At 44.2% G+C, this 22,643-nt stretch overlaps 1 protein-coding gene across 2 annotated transcripts; it reads left to right on the top strand.

Annotated features, from left to right (window-relative positions):
- The first annotated feature begins 4,609 nt into the window (after positions 1 to 4,609).
- SFT2D2 (SFT2 domain containing 2) lies at positions 4,610 to 22,288 on the top strand. Of its 2 annotated transcripts, XM_082403240.1 has the most exons (8): positions 4,615 to 4,853; positions 12,772 to 12,858; positions 13,098 to 13,183; positions 16,356 to 16,437; positions 17,906 to 17,941; positions 18,029 to 18,087; positions 20,065 to 20,094; positions 21,950 to 22,288. In XM_082403240.1, exons 1-8 carry the CDS (start codon positions 4,791 to 4,793, stop codon positions 21,987 to 21,989), a joined length of 483 nt encoding a protein of 160 aa, XP_082259366.1. In that variant the 5' UTR covers positions 4,615 to 4,790; the 3' UTR covers positions 21,990 to 22,288. The 2 variants fall into 2 exon arrangements, with proteins under 2 accessions (XP_082259367.1, XP_082259366.1); XM_082403241.1 differs by lacking the exon at positions 17,906 to 17,941 and having other exon boundaries at positions 4,610 to 4,853.
- Positions 22,289 to 22,643: the final 355 nt, after the last annotated feature.

The raw sequence follows: 22,643 nt of genomic DNA, 5'->3' as shown, positions 1-22,643 counted from the left end.
AACACATGATCACAAAACTAATAAATGGAGGAACTAGATTTAAACCCATATCCTTCTGACACTAGGGACTACTTTATGCTGTAAAAGAACTTTATAAATTGTAAAGCACTGTAGAAATGTGTTGTTGAAACCCTGAAAGGAATAAACTTTCCAAAGGTGAATGTGTAAAGAGAGAAAACAGAGAGCAGACAACACCTATTTTATGGTTGGGAAAAAGAAATGAAGGTAGAGAAGAACTAGTTATATATGGGGATCCATGAGACCAGTGGTTCTCAGACGTACAGATTTCATAGACATGGTTTTCACAGTATGACAACTGATATCTTGACCATTTTACTATAATATCATGTATATAACTCACATAAGCATCAGGTCAAGGCACTATGAACAGAGTTGTGGAAGACCACAAATATTTAATCCTGCTAAGAATATTTTAAAAACACCTACCTTTTTCTATCATTATCATTTCAGAAAATCAACAGTAATTACAGAAAAAAGAACAATTCTTCCCAAGAAGTATGGAGATTATACCACCACATACACATGACACATTGCCATATACTGCATAGTAAATATTTCATAAGCGCTAACATATGTCCTGTGGGTACTGTTTTGTCTTTTTTCATTTCCCTGCTAAAATTTCCCTGCTAAAATGGTCAAAACCTCATTTCCCTGCTAAAATGGTCAAAAAGTCATCATTTGTAACTTTACCCTCTTTGAAAATAGGAACTGCATATTTCTTCATTGGCACATAGCACTCAATAAATATTTTTTAAGTGAATAACAGACCAATTAAAAAAATGAATCAGCAACCTTGAGAACAAGGAGGGGGGAGGAAGTTAGTTTTAAGATATTTTAAGATACCTTATATTTTAAGATAATGTTCCTCAAGCATTACATAACTACTTGCATAGTGATATAACTAGTTATATCGGGCTCCAGCGCAGATTCTAATATTCTGCCTCCTTCCCTCTTTCTTATGGGTCCTGAAATTAACTCAAAGTGCTTCCTTCCTCTTTCCAGCAGGAGAGGAGGTTGGTCTCTAAAGTTCTTTGAAGTCAGGGATAATGTCTCTTTAGTTTTGTATTTGTATATCAAGCACCTGGCCTTGTGTATGGTATGTAGTAGGTGCTCAATAAATGTGAAAGGCCTGAAGGACTCTGTGAGGCTAAGCCAATGGGGGACAGGGAGGCTGCCTTGGAGAAAGTAGAGAGACCTTGGAGGGAAAGGAGACTGACCAGGTTTTCCCTGGGGTAAGATCCCATGCTCCAGTCCTGCTGGATGCAGATACCTCACCCGTCTTCCTCAGGCTGAAATTCTGTTAAAAGTTTTGCTGTAGGTGGGGCTGTCTAGGTTATAAGGCTTATAATCTCCTGCTTCAGGTAATTTCATCACTGCTTGAATATAAAGCTTGTACACTGATACTTTGATAGCAGGCTTGTTTTTCTCCTAATTTAAAACAGAAAATCCTTGTCCTTTTACATCTGAACGCATCTAGCATTTCCCCTCAGGCAACCCAAGTCCTTTGACTGGACCACTTACAGGCAAGTGTGCCCCTAAGGTTTGCAGGGTCTGGGAAATAGTACAAATGGAAGTCCATATGTCTAAATATTTTAAAGCTATAAATCAAGCTAAACAATTGTTAAATTATGTTTGATCCTCCTACATTGACAAATACATGTAGAGCTATAGTTTTCTTTTTGTTGTTGATCTTAGTTCCCCGACCAGGGATTGAACCTGTGCCCTTGGTAGTGAAAGCTCCAAGTTCTAACCACTGGACCGCCAGGGAATTCTCTATAGTTTTCATATAACTGAAAATTGGCAAAATATCAAAGATGACTGAATCCAATTATTATTACAAAATTGGAATATATTATCATGACAACATAAATTCAATTTTCAAATAAAATTGTCACTTTTTATGTTTTCAAGAACTATTTTTCTAAAATATTCAAAATCAAAAGTTAAAGGGAAGAAATATAATTCATAATTAACAAATGTTAAAAATTAAACCAAGTATTTAAATAAAGTTGAAACTTTTTACTTGACTTTTTGAAAATGCAATAAAATCTTCTTAAATATTTTTATCAAAAGCTACTGATGATTCTAGTGTTCAGTGTCAAGTCAGTGTCACATTTCACGTACGTTATGCCTAGACCTATATTAAGAGCAATACGAAGTGTTTAATTCTGCAAAATACTCATCAGCCTCCGTGTGAACTGTTGCAAATACTGCATTAATTTGTGAGTACCTCTGGGATCTTAAATTAGAGCATGTAGAGAAGGAAGAAAATGTATACTTGGTGCTACTGGGAGGTGGTATATTCTTATACAAGAATCTATTGTATCCAAGGCATCTTAGTGGAGGGATCTGACAAGCGCACTTGTCTTTTTTCTGTTACCTAAGCTCTTCCATTGTTTTGTATCCTACTGGCTCTGAAGCAGTCTCTGTGTGCACAGGTAGTGGCACAACCCACAAGCTTCACAGCATTCAGATGTTGTCACCTTTTGTGTCAAGGACATTGGGCAGGAAACATGAAGAAGCAGATCCCTGGGGCCTGAGCAGTGTTATCCATGAGAGGGGGTGTCGCAGTGCTGAGTGTCAGATCCCAAGTAACCAAAGAGTCATGTATTCTTTAACGCATTTGTGTGTGTTTGTGATTTGCAGTATCCCCTGCAAGCATGGGCCAAGAGCAGAGTCTATCCCTACCCAGCCCTAAGAGAAATACTGACTTTAGGCATGGGGTGAGATTACAGGTATATGATCTTTCTGATCAAAATCTCATTTTCTGTGAGGAATGCAGAGAGGAGGTGGAGGTGGAGGGCGGCCCAATATTCTCACTTTGCTGACAAAAATAGGCTTTCCCAGCTGACTTGGGTAGCATAGTCATTTAAGTGTTGCCCTATCTGCCAATCTGGCTGTTACAATTCACTGAATTGCAAAAGACAGACACGAAGTTTCTCATTCATTCATTCACTCACTCAAGGCGGATTTCCTGAGCACCTGTTTTGTGGGTGTTTTTCTGGGTTCAGGGAGTAAAGAACTGAATGACACTATGAGGGTCGCACAATGTAGAGGAGACAGACTTGACCATGAATAAAGGTAACACTGTGAGGTGAGTACTTACAGGTGTGTTTAAGGTGCTTTGGGAACACAGAGGAAAGAGTAACTGCAACGTCATTGTGGGTTGGCTTAGAGAAGGCTTCAGAGGATATGGCAGAGTAATACTAGCTTCCATTAGTTGCTAACTGAATGCCTGCCATGTTCCAGGCTCTCTGCATATACTGTCATGTTTACTTCCCACAATAACTTTCAGAGGTAGTCATTTATGTCCATTTTACAGATGAGAAAATTGAGGACCAGAAAGGTTAAGTAACTCAATACCACACATCTAGTATGTGGTGGTGTCAGAGTTGTAACTCCCAGATCTTCCTAACTCCACTATGGATGGACTTTCCACTCTGTGCTGATATTTCAAGAGTCTTGAAAGATGTGTAGGAATTTACTTGAGTGAAACAAGAGGGTAAAGAGCATCCAGGCAAGAGCACCGGTATTTGTTATTCAAGATTTCAGGAGTAAACTAAAATTATAATGCATAGCATATTTGCCTTCCATAAAGATGAAATCACATAGGGGTGTAATTGCAGCCATTTGACTGACTTGTATAGGGTCCTTTGCAAATCCCTTTGCTTGGTTGATTTATAATACTTTCTAACAAGTTCTTGGTAACATCTAAACTCTCTCCATTCAGACACAGCATTCCTACTCTTTCATAAATATTTTCCCGTGCGCGCGCGCGTGTGTGTGTGTGTGTGTGTGTGTGTGTGTGTGTGTACGTGTATGGGGTGCAGGAGGGTGCAGGAAGATTCTCTAGTGGGTGCTCCTGGTAACCTCTCTTGGATTTGTTTTTTCTAAGCCTATTTAATCTCCAAGTTAGTTTTCCAGACATTCTCCAGTAAGCAGTTTGAGATGTGAGCCCACGTCCTGTCTCTGGCACCATCCTGGGGGTTACATGGATTCTCCAACATAGAATCATTAGCGCTGGGGTCCAGTTTGAGGTCAGTAAAACAAATCATCCAAGAAACACAAAACGATCTGGTATACCCTCCCCCACTCCCTCACCCAAGTTCTACTCGTTTCTCAAGTTTTTGCCCAAATCATTCCTCTCGATGCATTTTCAGTTGGAACTACAGTAGTGTTTTTCTTGTTAACGTTTCCCCAAAGCTTGTTATAGATTGAATTTGCTCCAGTTGGCCTCAAGTGATTTTTAAACAGTTGTTTCCAGTATAACTGCAATCAGAACGCGGATTCCCCACAGCATTTGTTTACAAGTCTGCAACCACACACAGAGGGAGTGTAGGGTACGGGGAGAGGGGGGTCCAGGCTTCACCGTCTTTGTTTCTGCAGTGCCTCGCATGTGCTAGGGACTCCGCGTTTGTCGACTGAACCTACGAGGGCCCCGCGAGGGAGGGCAGCTGGCTCGGGTGTGGAACGCGGCGCCGGACGCAGAATTGAGGTTTAGCCAGGCTTGGTCGACCTTAAACCCAGCGCTTCCTGCCCGCCCCTCCTTCACGGACCAAAACCAGCCCTTAAACGCGGGCTGGGCGCAGGCTAGAGGCGGGCGCGGGGATCGCCGGGCGCCTGCGCAGGCATCCGCCAGGTGGGCAGTACCTGGGCGGGGCGCGCCGTGGTTGGCGGCGGCGGGGGCCGAGCCCCCGGAAGAGCCCGCGACTCAGCCAGAGCAACAGGCTGCCGGCGGGGGGCTGGAGCTGGGGTGGACCGGGCCCGCCATGGACAAGCTGAAGAAGGTGCTGAGTGGGCAAGACACCGAGGACCGGGGCGGCCTGTCCGAGGTGAGTGCGCCGCGGCGCCCAGCCGCCTGGCCGCGCCCTCTCCGCCCCGAGGGTGCTGCGCCCCCGCCTCGGTGGAGGGTCCGCGGGGGGCCTGGGAGCGCGCCGGGGCTCGGGGGTCCGGGTGACACCGGAACCCCACCCACAGCTCCGCCGGCGCCGGTTGCTGGCTGGTAGGAAAGGCAAGCAGGACTTCCAGGATTTCGTGGAAAGCAGCTCTGTCACTGCTCCTTCCCCCTCCTCTCCAGGGCTCCGGACCCCCGCGCTCCCCCCCACTCCCCACCCCAGGTGCCAGGGCCCAGACACTCTGCACAGGGCAGTCGGCACCTGTTTACTTTTTTGTCCTGCACCCTTCAGCCTTCCGCGTCCCATCCCCCACAAAGGGAGGGCCGAGCTGGAGCAAAACCTAGAAACATCTGCGAAGGGGAGGGCAGACATTCCCGCTCGGCGGCCCCATCCCTGCAGGCCAGGGAAAGGGCTTTAGGGCCGAGCTAGGCTGGGGCCTCTGAGAACTTGGCGGAGGGAGTCCTCTTAGGGTAGATCGCCTGCGCCGGGGGCCTGGGTGACCGCCCCTCCTCGCTGCCCACCGCGAGGCGGGGCTAGTGGCCGCTCCCGGCTGCTCCCGGCTGCGTTCCTGCCTAGTTTAGGTTGTGGGGTGTGACACTCGCGCCCGACCTTGTGCGCAGTGTTACTGTAAACTACCTCCCAGGAAAACCGTGAACTCCTGGACGGCTGGGACCACATCTTGTTTCTCTGTGCACACATAGCACGTAGACTCCGTAGACGCCCAGGACCTCATGAGGCCGCCTGCACGCTTGTTTGTTTTTTTAGAAAGGTTTGGTCGAGCTGAAACTTGGGCATTAATGCCCTATGTTCTAGAGCCACACAGGATGTTTATTTCCTATTTCTAGTGCTTTGAGTTTTGCTTTGTTTTTTTTCCTCCGTGAATGATAAAATAATATTTCTCTTTATTTTTTGGCGTATTCCGTGGGCCTCAGTTTCCTCATCTGTAAAATGAAGCTGTTGCACAAGATAATATGGCGTCTTTCAAGTTGGAACCTAAGTTTTTCCTCTGATTTTCATCACTGTCTCAAGTGGCTATCTCAGTATGCTTCTTTCACTCGCTTTTGTGGTCGCTGATTTTATTGTGACTTTTGTGTGACCCTGATACCTTCACCCCCACCATGAAATCTCGGAACCCTAAAAGTTGCTCTCTGAATCTTCACCTTGAAGAAGCAACACTACAGACATTGAGTGTTATAGGAATTGGAGTTTTAACTTGTTTTGACATTTCAAAACAGCCTGTGGCTTCTTTTAAATGTTGCCTTTATTAATTGGTCAAGGCTCGGTAATAATTTCATGAGTTCCTCGTTCTTGATTTCTGGCTTCTTGTATGAACTCACAAGCCAAACCTCAGACTGGGCCTAAGAAAACTTATGTGGTTGACAGTCATGCTTATCTAAAGCTTTATGTTGCACGGACTGTCAATAAGGTTTTAGAGCAGCTGGGGTTCAAGAGGGCGATGTTTTCTCTTCCTGTGGACTCTTGTGGGGACAGTGGGAATGATGCAGATATTTTGATTTAGAAAATCATCATGAAGTGGTGGACAGACCCTCAAGAGTGAACGATGTAGTACAGATTGAAAACATAAAATGCTGAGTTAGTTTTTACCTAAAATAGTGAATGCCTGTGTTGGACACAATGAAGGGCTTTAAAGAGTTGTAAGCTCAGGCATGTAGAATCTATTTTAGAAAGACTAGGTGCTTCTGTCTTGTTCTAAAACACTGCTGTCAGTTTCCTCTCTCTGAGTGTGAGATTCCTGTTTATGTACATCATTGTGTGGCACTTCCTGAGCCCCAACTACCAGGAAGCATTTTGTGTCCAGCTGAATTCACTCTCAGGGTTGTTTTTGGCTCAGTTTTTACTTATTAGGTCAGGGCCTCCTTGAAAATGTTGGTACTGACTTGATTGGCTCACATTTCCCATGGTTTTGAGGCTGGCAAGGCTGGAGGATGCTGGTGAAATTTCTGTTTTGTGTGTGAAGTTGGACTCGGTGGCCTTAAAGTCTCTTAACATTCAATTATAAAAACAGTCAGACGGCACCAGAAGTGAAAATTGTTATTTTCACTTTAAAAAATTGTTATCCTTTTAGCTAGTGGGAAGCAGCTGCATAGCACAGGGAGATCAGCTTGGTGCTTTGCGACCACCTAGAGGGGTGGGATAGAGAGGGTGGGAGGGAGACGCAAGAGGGAGGGGATATGGGGATACACGTATGCATATAGCTGATTCACTTTGTTATACAGCAGAAACTAACACAACACTGTAAAGCAATTATACTCCAATAAAGATGTTAAAAAAAATTGTTATCCTTTTAATGCAAAAAATAAAAATATGACTAGTTCTGTTTCTCCTACATATGAAACTGGGGAATTATAAAACTTGCCTGGTGATGTCTAGTCACAGATGGCCTCTTGATGAGTTTTGTGATTGATACCTGGTCTTCATAAATCCACCTTCAATCTTCAGTTTCTAGGGGCTTCTTTCTGAAAGTACAGGCTTTATGTTTTCTCTACAGGATTGCAGGGACAAGGAGGGTCTGAATTGTACCTGGTTTGAAAGCACAGGAATGAGGCACAGTGTTCCTTTCTCACCTTCTTCCTGTTACCAACCCTGTTTCCCCGAACAGTTCTCAGCTTTTCTTCTTTTGGTAAGAGCCCCTCTTCTCTCCACATCCCAGAGTCAAAGGGACCCTTGTGCATAACTGCCGGTCAGACAGCCTGTGAGCTCTTTGCCTACAGATTCCATCCAGGTGGTATTCCAGCTACTCTAATTTCCCAAACGTGTGCTAGCACCGTTTCCAGAAACCATGAATTTAAGGAGTTATTTTACATCAACGGAGTTGATTTTCACAAATCGGCACAAAGAAGTTTTTAGCTTTCACTGGATCCAGTTGCAAGTGGAGCAACGGCTTCCTCTGGCCTGTGACTAAGCATGCTTGGGAAAGAACTTGCAACCACGTAGATGAAAAGTTCTCGCCCCCTCCCTCATTCTGGCAAATAGGGTGTCATTTGGATGGGAGTCAGCTTGAGATACATGTAGAACCCACGTGTTACTTTCCTTTTTGAAGCAGAAACCGGAACTGCTTCCTATCACGAGTGATTTTAATTTTTACAAGAGCTGACATCTCACCGTCCTGTTGAGACTATTTTGTGCTCTAAATACCAAGGCCGTGTCAAATTCATACTTAACCTTTTGGCTTACCCTATAAAAAAAAAAAACGGGTGAATCTCTTAAAATGTCTCTGTTGATGCCAAGTAATGCTCAGGCAAGGAATCCAATCCAATCCCACTACCACAATTTTCTTCCTCAACGTAGCTCTGTTCATTTTTCCACCTTGGCAAGGTTAGTTCTCTGGTGCTTGCATGAGTAGGAAGAGTGGTGGCTTTCGATTTTCTCCTGTCCTTGTGGGAGGTTGAACAGGTTAGTCAGAAGGGGTCTAACCCGAGTGTCTGGGGTGCCAGTGAAGACTGGTAACAGAGCATCACAAGACTCATTTTGGGGGAGAGGTGTTCCTAACGTGGGACCAGGTGGCCCCTCTGTCAGCTCCTAACACCCTACTCCCCCGGAGTGTCACCACCCCTGAGCGTGCCATTCTGTGTAGGGTCATATGTTGCCATATGTTTCTGCGAGTGCTTTGTGTGTGTGTGTGTGTGTGTGTGTGTGTGTGTGTGATGAGCCCCACTTTCAATATGTGTGAACATATGGGGCAGATAACCTGCCCTAAATACCTGTCTCCTGAGTGGGGAGGAAGCCATGCTGGAGTGAAGCCTGCCACGTCTGAGGAAGCCCCTGGACCTGCTCTTCCAGCTTCTGGTTTGACAGGAAGTTTAGAGACAGGGTTGAGAATAGGCCCCTGAGCTGAGAGCAGTCAAGGCTGAGGGAGTTCTCGGTTTAGTGACCCTGGGAACCTCTGCCACCACTGCCTTCCTCCATCAGCTGGGGGGATGTGTGGTCAGTAGCTGTCGCCACATTGCCAGATGGGGACTGTGCTGGCCACTTGAGGTGAGCCCTGGGTGAATGAATACGCAGGGGGTCTGGCTGCCCTGCCTTGGCTGGGCGGGAGGAAAGGCCTTTGGTCTCCCTGGCAGCTGCCTGTGCAACTTGGAGCAGCTGTGGCCACTGCATGAGGCTGACAGACTAGGAAGGTCTCTGGTGCAGACACTTGGCTGTCATCTTTGACATGGGGAAAAAATCCTCAGGAGTTACTCACAGGCTCCCTTGTTTTAGCGGGGCTTTTCTGGAAATCTTGGCCTCCTCTCAACTTTGCTCTTGGGAAGGATTAATCATGGTGACAGAGAGGGATGAGTAGGGCAGTCATTAATTAACTAGGATGCATCTCACATGTGGGTGACTTGGCTGATGCCGGCACCTTGAAGAACAACTTCTGCACCAAGAGTGAATAGACTCGGCTGAGAGTCCTGATTAGGATGAGAGCCTGAGCCCTCCCGGGTCCCAGAAAGGCCGGCAGGAGCGGTGAGTCCTGAAGCTTGGCTGGTTGACTTAGGAGATGGTGCCCCTTGAATCCAACTGCGCGAGTGCCACCCCTGTCTTTTCCCCTTTCCCTGGGCTCTGCCTTGGGGAGCTCACACCTTTCCAGTTGTGGTCCTCATCCTGCCTGGGCTGCCGTAAGGGCTCAGGCTGCTCTAGGGTCTGCTGTCTTGCAGACATGGGGTGCTGTGTCCATGGGGACATGGGTTCGAGCCCTGCTCCAGGAAGATCCCACATGCCACGGAGCAACTAAGCCCATGCGCCACAACTACTGAGCCTGTATGCCACAACTACTGAAACCCGTGTGCTCTAGGCCCTGTGTGCTGCAACTACTGAGCCCACATGCTGCAACTACTGAAGTCCACGTGCCTAGAGCGTGAATGGCCATCATCAAAAAGTCTACAAACAGTAAACACTGGAGAGGGTATGGAGAAAAGGGAACATTCCTACACTGTTGATGGGAGAGTAAATTGGTGCAGCCACTATGAATAACAGTATGGAGGTTCCTTAAAGAGTAAAAATACAGTTATCATATGATCCAGCAATCCCACTCCTGGGCATGTATCCAGAAAAGATGAAAACTAGTTCAAAAAGGTACGGGTACCCCAATGTTCATAGCAGCACTATTTACAATAGCCAAAATATGGAAGTAACCTAAGTGTCCATTGACAGAGGAAAGGATAAAGAAGATGTGGTGTGTGTATATATATATATATATACACACATATACACACACGTGTGTGTGTGTATATATATATATTCCATTTTATATGGAATATATATATATTAATATACATATTAATTATATATAATGGAATATTACTTAGCCATAAAAATGAATGAAATAATGCCATTTGCAACAATGTGGATGGATGTAGAGATTGTCTGATTACTTCACTTCATATGATAAAGACAAATATATGATATCACTTATATGTGGAATCTAAAAAAGTGATACAAATATACTTATTTACAAAACAGAAACAGACTCAGACATAGAAAGCAAACTTATGGTTACCAAAGGGGAAAGGGGAGAAGAGAGGGATAAAATTAGGAGTTTGGGATTAACAGATACACACTACTATATATAAAATAGATAAACAACAAGGACTTACTGTATAGGATAGGGAACTATAGTGAATAGTGAATATCTTATAATAACCTATAATGGAAAAGAATCTGAAAAAGAATACATACATGTATAACTGAATCACTTTGCTGTACAACTGAAACTAACACAACATTGTAAATCAACTATACTTCAATTTTTAAAAAACTGAATCATATGCTATGCTCAAAGACTGAGTAATTGTATCTACCTAAAATTTGAGGAAACAAGCTCATTTACAATGTAAGACTAATTAAATTAATTAAAGGGGAGTGCTGATTATAATAAAGTACATCTTATTCTAAGGACAGTAAATGAAATAACATGGATGGGATCCACATAGCTATACCTTGATGAAGCACCAACCTACACTTCTAAATAGCTATGACACCAGCAGAAAATTGGACGTAACAGTCTTTGACATATGCATAGCCAAAAATTTCTTAAATATGGGTCCTTTTTAGATTTCAGCATATCCAGGTTTCTGTATTTTCTTTCACATGTATGATTTCTGTCAGCTCTTTATGTTGGCCTGGATCCTTTAATTCTGCTTCTGTATTTGAATATCTACTTCATATATAACAACAAATAGAATACATAATTTAATAAATGACCAAGAGAAAATGGCCATATTTGTATTCACACACCTAATATCTTTCCACATCAAAGAGAGTGGAAATGTTATCAAAAGATATTTTCCTTTTACTATTATTAAAACCGTAATAAGTGACCATTCTCATGGAATTTGAATCATCTAAATTGAAATATGTGTCTCATGCTACATAATATCCCATACTAATATGTTTGTCCTTACTTAATGTCAAAGATATTTGAAGATGATTTTACTTATAATAAACAGGACATGGTGGAGCATTTATGCATAGGATAATATTCTGGAACAGTCTCTGAGGTCAACCTTTGACTTGTGGTTGTAACGGTATCTTATTCTAAGTACAGTGATTTCCTCATAAACATGGTCAAATCATTTTGTGGTAAAAACAAGAGAAAGTACATATAGCATACATGACAGTACAGCACTAGACAGATTTTTATAATAAACACTCTTTAGGAAAAATGGAATGCATGTGTTTTTCAAATATAATTTTTCTTTTTCAAATATAATTTTTTTAAGATCTAACTCTGTTACAAAGGCATATATCTTTAAAGCAATGAAACTTTAAAAATTTTGTAATATAAAGAACAGTGCATTCAAAGAAAAGAACCCAGTGATCATTCCATTCACTATTTTTCCACAGTTTTCTTGAACTCCTTTTGAACTCAATAGCATCTGTTGGATAATTTTATAATTCCCTATGGAGTAAGAAGCCAGAAGTTATCTATAAATTTCCATGGACGATTTTACAGTTCATTATGGAGTAGGAAAGTAGATAATACCTATACATTGTCAAGATAAAGTTAAGGGACTTCTGTGGTGGCACAGTTTGTGCCACAGGTTTTACCAAGGATCAAAAACGCTAAATTTCTCTATATGATTTCCAGTGATGGAAACAAGGCAGAGACAGTAAGCACCCAAAGTGGTGAGTTAGCACTTTCCGGATGCCTGTCGTCCTCATGGAAGAGACCCTGGAACTATTTGTTGGCCCGTTTGTGTCTGTACATCTGCATGATCCTCTGACGGAACATGTCAAACATGTCTTCTTTGTGCTTCTGCCCGTCGGCACCCAACCGCTCCCCTTCCGAGGCAGTTCCCACGCTGATGAGCTCCCTGATGCCCTTCCCACAGGAGCCCAGGCCGTGGCCCTCCTTCCAGCCCATCTTCTGTAGCATCTGGAACCCCAGGTTCTTGTCGGTCAGTTTCTGCTGGGCGAAATCAAAGTCCTGGGGTGTCTTCTTCTTGGACACGGGACGACCCCGAGGCCTGACATAGGCAATTCGAACTGGTTCGTGAACTTTGGGCTCCTGGATGAGACATAGCACAGCTGTGGGACACAGCTCGGGTCCCACCAGCCCATCTCTTCAATCCACTTCACTGTTGGTGAAGTGCATTGTGCTTGAGACAGAGTTTCCACCTCTGGAGATGTCCAACCAGAGGCTCGGTAGCCTCTGATCAGCTGCTGGAGAAGAGATTCATGGATGGATGAGGAGCTGGAGTCAGTGATCATGAGGGCCCCTGTAGCTATGCACAACTAGGATTCTGTGTTGCTGCCTTCCTCTCTACAAATTCTAAATTTAAGTATGTGTCCTTTGTTTTTGGTGATTAAATATGCATATACATGTATGTCATTAGTTTTTTAAATATTTCAGGTTGTTGAGGCAACTTCATTAAGCTCGGGCACCAGAATAAAAGGCTTCATTGCCTGTTTTGCTGCAGGAATTCTCTGCTCACTGCTGGTAAGACTGCCCTCCCCTCCTCCATCTTTTCCCCCTGCGTTCCTTCCCTCTATCTTTCCACTTTCATCTACCTCCTTTTCTCTTCACCGAAATGCATGGATAAGAGGAGGGGGAGGTAAGGGAGGTGGTGAGGGAGCTAAGGGGGGCGGGGAGGGGAAAAGGTTCCTCTGTGCGCTCCTGGTTCGGGGGCTGTGGTGGGGTGTTCCTCACGTGCAGATACTCTGTGCCTTACCTTCCAGGGAACTCTTCTGCTCTGGGTGCCCAGGAAGGGACTGTACCTCTTCGCAGTGTTTTACACCTTTGGTAACATCGCATCTCTTGGGAGGTAACAGTTTTTTAAATCTAACCTTAGCCAATTGTTAGATGGGAAAATGGATGTGCGTTGTGTTTGGAGGGAGGTGAAGGAGGATGCTTCCATAGTTTTAAGGATTTGGAGAGAAAAGAGGTAGTTAAAATACATCACTTTCATATCCTATCACTTCAACATATATATATATTTTTTTTTTTTTTTTTCTTTTTTAACTTCAACATATTTTTATATCTTAGTTCATCCTTGAAGTACCACTGGAGAAGGCAGGAACTGTAGTACCAGTGTGATTTTATATGGCACGGAGCAGCTGAATGATTTCTTCAAAGTTTACAACACCGCCCTCTCCATTGCTCTAGTCTTACTGCTGCTGCCCCTTGCTGATTGACTCACATGCCCACACCCTGTGCTGGGCTCTGAGGATTCAGGGACAAGCAGGGTTTGGTTCCTGCTGTGATGGAGCTCACTGGTTGGCCAGGTAGACAGACATATAAACTGATAATATAATAGGGTATGGAGAGAGCAGTGCTCAGGGAAGGGCAGGTGGGCTGATCTGATGTGACCTGGGGAGACAGGAGGGCTTCCCGTAGAAGGTGATATCTGAGCTGCTTTTAGCTCTGGCCTCTATCACTGTTCATCTGAAGACTATAGGAGTTCCTTGTTGGGCTTCTCTGCCTCTTTTATGGACCCTCGCCAGGCCATTTTCCACAGAGCTGTGGGGCCATTCATTTATAGCCTTGCTTAACCCCCTTAGTGGCTTCCCATTCCCTCTCAACGGGTGAAGTCCAAAACCCTCAGCATGCGTACAGGACAGGCCCTTCGAGTCGTCCTCCTCAGCCAGGCTGAACTTGCATTTCTCCAAACGTCTTTGTGCTTTGCTTGGGCTGTTTTCTGTGCCTGGGGTGCTGCCCCGTCTGCACCCCCCATTTGATGGGTACTTGCTCATTTGTCAAGACCTGACTCAGAAGTCACCTCTTCCATGAAACTTCTCTTAATTCCCTTTTCCCCTCCAGAATCAATGACCTTCTCCTTTATATGGGCTCTGTCTATCCCATATATATTTATGTGACAACACAGATAGCATTTTATTACGCTGACTTGTTACAAGTCTACCACTTGACAAGGGCTGCACTTCTGTCTTACTTGTCCCTAATTGTCCCCAAACCTAGGTCTTTTTCTGCCTGGAAATGTTAACCAAATGATTAAGTGCAATGCACTGGCCACCTGCTTACACTTAATTTATTAATTCTGGTTTTTTTCAAGTTGTTTTTTTTTTTAATTTAATTTTTATTTTATATTGGAGTATAGTTGGTTTACAGTGTTATGTTAGTTTTAGGTGTACAGCTAAGTGATTCAGTTATACATATACATATATCTATTCTTTTTCAGACGCTTTTCCCATATAGGTTATTACAGAATATTGAGTAGAGTTCCCTGTGCTATACAGTGGGTCCTTGTTGATTATCTATTTTACATATAGTGGTATGTATATGTTAATCCCAAACTCCTAATTTATCCCTCCCCACCATGTTTCCCCTTTGTTAACCATAAGTTTGTTTTCAAAGTCTGTGAGTCTGTTTCTGTTTTGTAAGTTCATTTGTATCATTTTTTTCTTTTGATTCCACATATAAGTGATATCATATGTTATTTGTCTTTCTTTGTCTGACTTACTTCACTTAGTATGATAATCTCTAAATTTATTAATTCTTATGATAGTATAATGCTGGCCCTTGGAGATGTCTAATCTTGCCTCCAAAGCTCTCAAATACTAACTTTTGGGGGGTTTTGCTTTGGGCAGACAGCATAGGTTATAATGTAGAGTCTAAACTGAGCATAAATATATGGGTGTGTTGGTTAGTCCAAAAGAACTATTTAGCAAATCCTAATGGGACCAACTTTTCGAAGCATTGCCCAGGGAGATAATAAAGGGAGCGAATTGTTATTCTAGGGTGTGTCTAGGAGTTTGTGGCTCTACCTGTAATCTTTTATATTTTTGTATATATGCTGCATTTAATTTTTAAGGCCACCCTTGGCTATTGCTTCTTGTTCAACGTAGGCTCAAGAGTGCACTCAGCGCAAACACTTGACCTGGGAGTGCAGCTTTGAATTCAAATGGAAACTTAATGGCACTTCAAAGAGAGGTAGACTTATTTAACAAATTTTTGTTTTTAGAACACTCAGTAGCTAATGTCATCTGCTGGTTGGCTTGTATTAAATGCTGGCTGTAAACCAGCTACGCCTGGGGTGATGCCACACGGGGCGTTTCTGTCAGGAGTCGGGAAGCATGACCTATACCTGGCCCTGGCACTTGCCGTGTTAGGCGTGAGTGTCTGCTTCATTTGTGTTTACTCTTTCTCACTAGCCACCTGTCAAGTTCCATCCCTACAGAGGGCATGCTGGGGCTGTCTTTTGGAGCTTGGGAATCCAATAGATGTGGGTTGGAATGCCAGCTCTTTTATGGGCTTAGCTGTGTGATCTTGGATAAGTAAATTAACCTTTCTGAGCTTTATTTTCTCAGCTCTAAAATAAGTGTACTAATACCTAACTCACAGAGTTGTTGAGGGGATGAAATGAGATCATGTACGTGATATCTAGCACTTAGCAAGTGTTCCACACATCACAGATGATATTCCTATCAACATTAGAATTATCCTCTGGAGATTACAAAAGAAAATGAAATGCTCTACCTTTTAACAGAAACTACCTAAGCCTGTAAGATGTGTTTTTTCTTGTTTAGATTACCTGAGTCTCTTTGGTTTGTTTGTTTCCATGGGTAGGTTGTTAAGGAGGTGAGGTAGCACCTGGAAGGGAGGGGTCCTCTAACCTAGTGGTTATGGACGTGGTTCCGGAGTCAGACCTACATGCATCTACAACCTCACTCTACCGTATTCTAGTTGGGTGGCCTTAGATAAGTAACAAGTCCTTTCTGGACTTAAGCTTCTTTGTCTGCAAAATAAGTATGATGACTGTTCCTATAATCAACTTCATAAATTGTTAATGGACTAAATAAGAATAAGGCACAAAAGGCCCTGAAGCACAGTGCCTAGCTCTGTCACAGCTTTTCACGTGTCAGCTACTATTACTGCTATTATTGCCACAGGTGAGCTGGGGGAGGCGATGGGGAGGCACCTTGGTTTACCTCGTGTGGTTCTGTTCTGGTCTGAATGGCTTGTGTGTGTTTGCCTCTTAGCACTGTCTTCCTCATGGGACCAATGAAACAGCTGAAGCGAATGGTAGAGCCTACGCGTTTGATTGCAACCATCATGGTGCTGGTAAGGTCTGCCTGTTACCTGGATGTCTAAAATAGGAGTGTTTGTTTCTGCTGTTTGCAAGTTTTTTCCTCTTAAACCTAAAGACTTCTCTCCTTTTCCCTTTCATCTTGACTTACTATCTGAAGCCTGTAACCACTGTGGCAGAAGGGGGCGTTCTTCATCTAATAATTTTTCCTCTCTTCCCCCTGACTTGTGTTTCAGTTGGTGTTAAGGTACTGCCAGTTCTATAAAGCCCCTCCAGAAGGTGTTGCTTCTTAAGTTTGGCAAACTCATGTGGTAATAAGAGAGCTCTGACACCCTCCTGGTGGTGGGCGATGCCACATACAAGGAGAGCTTAGAGGGAATAACTGGGGAACGCAGGGTTCATTCTCTCAAGTGGGTGTCAAGTCTCCTAGCACGGGCTCTTTTTCCCCTTGTCGTTCTCTGACTTCGGGATCCTGTTTGTTTTTGTCAGTTTTCCTGAAGCAGGTCTGCTTTCCTCATGGCCCAGCACCCCTGTTCCCTGCTCTCACCACAGTGTCTTCAGTCTTGTCTATCTTCCTGTCCCATAAACCCAGAATGCCTCTCCCTTCCTTGGGCCATTTCCTTCCATGGGACCATCCCATCATTCCAGATGACGTTCTCTGGACCGCTGTTACAGTTATCAGTATTGCCTTGTCTAGACCTTGAGCAACATAATTTGTAGTTTCATTTGTGTACATCTCATTTGTTCAGGTGGGTAAGTTCTCTAAGGCCATGGCCACACTTGCTACTATTTTGTATCCTTTCAGAGCATTGGGCACAATGCTGGACACCAAGAAATTATTTCGTTCATATTTATTGAGTAGTTACTGATACAGCAGGATGGAGAGGACAGGCATGACTTACAGCTGGACTACTAATTGTTTTTGGCCATCCCTGGATATAGATGGCCTGGATAAGTCTCTTGCAAAAAGAACTTACTAAGAAAGGACTCAGGGACAGTGTTAGGTGACATGTAAACAAATCGTTGACTCTCTGGCTGTGAGATTGACATCTTGTGTTAACCTTTGCCCTCACATGCCCTTTCTACTCCAGACACTAGTGTTTGGCAGGAGTTAAAGAGGTGTGTGTTTAACCTACTTTAGTATGTTGGAATGGAAGGATGGATGGATGGGTGGACCAGAAATGTGCTTGTGTTTGCTGGGCAGAGATTCTGGGAAAATTTGAAAGTAGAAGAGGATCCTTCTCTTTTTAATCTACGTGAATCCTTCTTGGCCAGTTTCATTTCACTGGGATTTGAACTCCTCTGCCAAAGATGGGTGCTCGGGTAGGTTCAGTGCTTTGAAATGAAGGATGCATTTGGTTGCTGTGATAACCACAGAATCTGATTACTGCAGTTTGATGTGTTGTTGTAAGTTTGTCAAGAATGATATCTTTACAGTTTTTTCCCCCTCCCTGTTATCATTGTCATTGTATTAATTAAATAATGTTTCCTTTCTCTCTCTAGTTGTGCATTGCGCTTACCCTGTGTTCTGCCTTTTGGGTAAGGGTGTATTTTAATTTTCCTTAACCTTTTTGGTGTGTACCTCTTGTCACACACGTACCTGTAACCATATCATTTTTCTTCCAGTGGCACAATAGAGGGCTTGCTCTCATCTTCTGCATTTTGCAATCTCTGGCCCTGACGTGGTAAGTAACCTTTTCAACAGTCCCTTCCCACATCGATCTCTGACTAATGCAGCTGAAGGAGATAAAATCCCACATGGTGTGGGTAGGAGGATTAGGAAAACAGAAGCTTTTCAACTTAAGAATCCTTAATGATGCAAGTCAAATCACACCGCAGAGCCCCAAAGCCTGTCGACTCAGCCCACCGCCAGTAGGTGGCATTAGTGGCCTTGAGTGGTCGTGGGAGGCTTTTTGCCCACTGTGGCATTTTTGCTGGGCTCAGGGTTGATTTTGAGATGTTACAAACGTTATTCAACCACTCACGTCTGGTAAGGGCAAGGACAATGAAGTAGTGTAGGGGCTGGTAAAAAGAGGCTTGTGAGTCAAACAGGCATTAAAGAAAAAGGAAACTGGTAAGAAAAATCATGAGTGTTACATTTGTGGTGGGATGAATCATTTAACAGAAGGACAAAGAGTGAATTGGAAGCAGGAGATGAGGAGCAGTGACTGACAAAATGGAAAACCGTGCGGCTGTGTGCCGTAGCAAAACCCGGGACTTGTGCCCCAGGGGCCAAGCATAGTGGAAGTACCACTGGAGACATTATCATTCAAAACCATGGATGGGGCTGTAGGTTCATGGCCATTTCAAACCTGTCCAACGTCAAAGTAAGGGGGTGGTGGCACGTATGGAATCAATAGCTTCTGAGACGTTTCTATAATATGTTCACAGTTTATCAAGGGATGATATCTGCCAGAACAGTTTCATAAAAATGTGACTTGATCTCCTTTGGGAAAAAATGTTGGCTCTAATGCAAAGAAAGGAAGACTGTGAAAGTTTTAAAGCTTCCAAGGATCAAATGTTGTCTTATTTGATAGAAATGGATCTTGAGACTGCAAGCTTAACACCCATCCTTCCTTTTAGTAATTTTGGACTTTTGAATAAATGTACTTTCAAAATGCCCTTTGGAATTTATTCCAAGTAGGTCAGCTTTGGTACGTGGTGAGTGTCAGCTACGGAGAAGAATGATGGCCTGATTTTAATGTGACACATACAGTGTGGTAGTAGGTACTGAAAGGGCCTGATGTGATGGTTTATGTTTATATTTTGGTTTTCTTCTCAGGGCAGAAATTAGTCCCCACATACACATGCCTTTCTTTGCATATAGACTGATTCTGAAGCCAGTTTTTAAAGGTTTAGTGTTCATATGTGCACAGGCAGATGGCCCTATTCCAACCCTAATGTGTTCCAACTATATGTGCCTTCTTAGAGTTGATTGGCTTCCAGCCTGCCTCACACCCAGGCCTGGTCTTTGGGAGCGTGGCCAGCTTCCTCCCCACTGTGGTTCCGTTCTGGGCGAGGGGGCTGAGCTAACTGGGACCACCAAGATATCTGTGGGCTTGGGTTCTTAAAGAATCATAGCTTGCTTATACTTTCATCCATAGGGCAGTTGGTAGTGGGTTGTTTTTTTTTTTTTCTTTTCCTGTTCTCTTTTCTCTTCTTTTAAAATTAATAGGCACAGAGCAGAAAACTTATCCCAATCGGGTAGAAGTTGTATTCTGTTGCGAACTTGTAACATATTAGAGGACAGCTGATCTGGATTTTATTTGATGTTCCTTTAGAATAGGGCTTCTAGGTCATCTGGATATCTGGAATCCTCCTGTTGTAGGTAATGCTGCTGGCTCATTTGGTTAAAGCAGTAACCCCTGTGAGTAACCTCTGTGAGTCTGAGCTGACAGAGTTGTCTCCATACGGGTCTTCTGCCCTCCTACTTTGGCTACAGATGGCACCCCCTTCCCTGTTATACACATGGCACAGTGCACGCACGCGTGTGTGTGTGTGTGTGTGTGTGTGTGTGCGCGTGTGCACACACCCTCCACACTGAGGAGGGAGGGGGTCTGGATACGTCACTGCAGGTGCTCTTGCAGCTCAGAAACCCAATCCACTGTGTAATCTTCCACTCCCTTCATTTGACTTGATCTTTTGTTTGTTTTTCATTGTAGGTATAGCCTTTCCTACATACCATTCGCAAGGTAAGACTGTCTTTAGGATTATAATGTCTGTCATTTGGGGATGATGATAGCTTGCATGGGGCCTTTTAGTTTAGGGTGCTTTCAGAGAGTTCATGCTGTTTTATCTTTATGAAAATCCTTTGAGACGAGTAGGCAGATGTTATACACCTATTTTATAGATTAATAAGCTAACGCCCAACCCCCCCACCCATAATACAACCAATGATGGGCATTGACCCAGGTCTACCGATTCCTGGTGCTGGGAACATTCTGCTGTGATAGACAGTATGTATATGCTCATTATCACTCTTTTAACCTGTAGGTTTGAGGAGATTTTCCTAAAGGTGAATATCACCGTAATATCACTGAGCAAGGGATGGAGGGGGTCTAAGTTCATGCTTGTTTTCTTGCACTATCCCACTGATGGGAACATTTCAGAAAAGAATTCATAAAAGGAAAGTAAGCAGGGCCAGGACTCTGGAGGACCAGGGTTTCCTAATTAACAGTGTGACCTTGAGCAACTCACTTGACCCCCCCCCCCACCCCTCGCCACCCGGCCTGAAAGGACTCGTGATAACTAACTTGGGTTGGCCCCTTCTCGCTCTGAGCTTCTGACCTCCAAACCTCCTTTAATTAGCACTTTCAGTGATCTTTGCCTCTGACTCTGTTCTCATGTCACCATTTAATTTCCATTCTTCTCTTTCATGACCTGTTAACTAAAAAGAGACTTTTCCTTAACTGTGTTGAGGCAATGAGGAATGTGCGTGAGCTGGGAAGGAGGAAGAGCAGGCTTAGGCCTTCCAAGGCTGTTGCTGACAGTGATCGGAAGACGGTGGCGAGTGACTGATGAGACGAGAAGTTAACCAGCCCATCACGTTAAAGGCAGCTGGGTGGCTTTGTGAATAGGCTTTCCAGGTCCTTTAATATGTGTATTGTGAGCTGCCACAAGGGATCTTATTTGTCCCTAAAACCCTTTCTTGTGCAGAGCATCTGCTGGGACTTCAGTGCAGAGCGTATCTTAAGCAATGCTGTCCTAGAATTACCTTGATAGTAAAACGCAGCGCCCGCTCATGTGAAGGCATTCTCTCATGCTCCCTCCCTCCCTCCCTCCCTCGTGTGACTCCAGTGTCCTTGGCACAAATGCCGCTGAGAACACAAGGAGTAGAACTGGGGTGAGAAGCCCTAGAACATGGCCAGGTATGGCGGTGGGATGGATGTGCCTGCTTGAACAGAATAGTAATTTGCTGAGCCCTCACTCTTTCCTTGCACGGTCTACACTGCATTCCAAGGAGCAAGTACCTGGGATAGGGCTTATACCTCAGGGTAGCAAGTGCTCAGTACCTATAGAGAGCTCCCTGTGCTAGGGAACTCCTGCAGGATGTCCCTTAACAAGTTTCTGCTGCCTGCTTAGAAAGGAGAAAGGCCCTAGTGCCTATTTGACTTAATGCTTTCGGTGCATTCTGTGATTCTGGTTGATATTAAAGTGCACGGTCCTGACTAATTTCTCGGTTTCAGATAGTTTCCACTTTCTTCCTATCTTTTCCTCCGATGGTCATGGTAGCTCTTCTTTATTAAATACCTACTCTGTTCAATGCACTAATTCCCAGACTGGTCTACAGGGTAAGTGGGGACGTGCCCTTTTACAGATGAGGAATTTGATACTCAAATAAGGGAAGTCCCTTCCGCGGGATAATATCACTAGTAGATGTTGAAGCTGAGGTTTGATGCCATGTAGATCTGACCCCATGGTCTAGGTGCTTTCTGCTCTGCAGCGTGCTACTCCGGGTGCCCAGAAAATCTCAAGGAGGGTCTTTACCACTTCCAGGAGCCTTTGGAGTGATGATCTCCCATTTACCTTTGTGTTTTTTCTTCCTAGGGACGCTGTGAAGAAGTGTTTTGCTGTATGTCTTGCATAACATACGGCCGGTTTTGCAAAGCTTTGGAAGGCATGGTGGATGGAAGCTCGTGGACCGTGTTGTAAATATCTTCTAAATCTCTGTCTCACAGACATGTGCCTTTGATCTTGCAGCGACATGCTGCTTGCATTCTGAACACCTGAGGGTTGCTTTGGGAGGCAACGGTGTGTTCCCAAACCCAAATGTCTATAGCACGATATGAGAGGTGGGTTCTGTATCTGATGGAGTGGAATCTTCCTCGTGCGCCTTTGCATGGTGTTCCACTGAGTTCTCGTAAATAAAAACCTTGTTAAGCAGCAGCAGATAAGCCTTGGGAGCCAGTGATTCCCAGCTGGCAACAGGCCGCCCTGTTGGAGTCACAGGGGTGCAACAGGAAGGGATAGAGTTTGGGGGTCTACAGGGACTTCATAGATTTGTTCCTCAGCGTGGCATCTGTCACCCCTGCCCCACACAGTGTGGACACGCTTCTACTCTGGTGTCTGGGAACAAGTGCTTCTGCCCTCCTGACAGCTGCACACGAGCCCGTGGAGAGTGGACTGAAGTAGAAAAGGAGCACTTTTTGGTGATGTGTGTTGTTTTTAGACCTGAGCTGTGGCTCTTTTGCTGTTCTGATTCCACACCTGCCCATGGAATGTATTTTCTAACATTCAGTGC

The sequence above is a fragment of the Balaenoptera borealis genome (genome assembly GCF_965194805.1).
Source record: "Balaenoptera borealis genome assembly, chromosome: 1".
Classification (NCBI taxonomy): domain Eukaryota; kingdom Metazoa; phylum Chordata; class Mammalia; order Artiodactyla; family Balaenopteridae; genus Balaenoptera; species Balaenoptera borealis.
The sequence above is the reverse complement of the archived record's forward strand: the minus strand, read 5'-3'. Positions and strand labels throughout refer to the sequence as shown.

Bases quoted from the DNA above. Each gene is read 5' to 3' on its own strand.
- SFT2D2 (XM_082403240.1), top strand. From the start codon at position 4,791: ATGGACAAGCTGAAGAAGGTGCTGAGTGGGCAAGACACCGAGGACCGG. The intron at 16,438-17,905 runs GTAAGGTCTGCC...TTCTCTCTCTAG, and splicing joins TTGCAACCATCATGGTGCTG to TTGTGCATTGCGCTTACCCT. The intron at 17,942-18,028 runs GTAAGGGTGTAT...TTTTTCTTCCAG, and splicing joins CCCTGTGTTCTGCCTTTTGG to TGGCACAATAGAGGGCTTGC.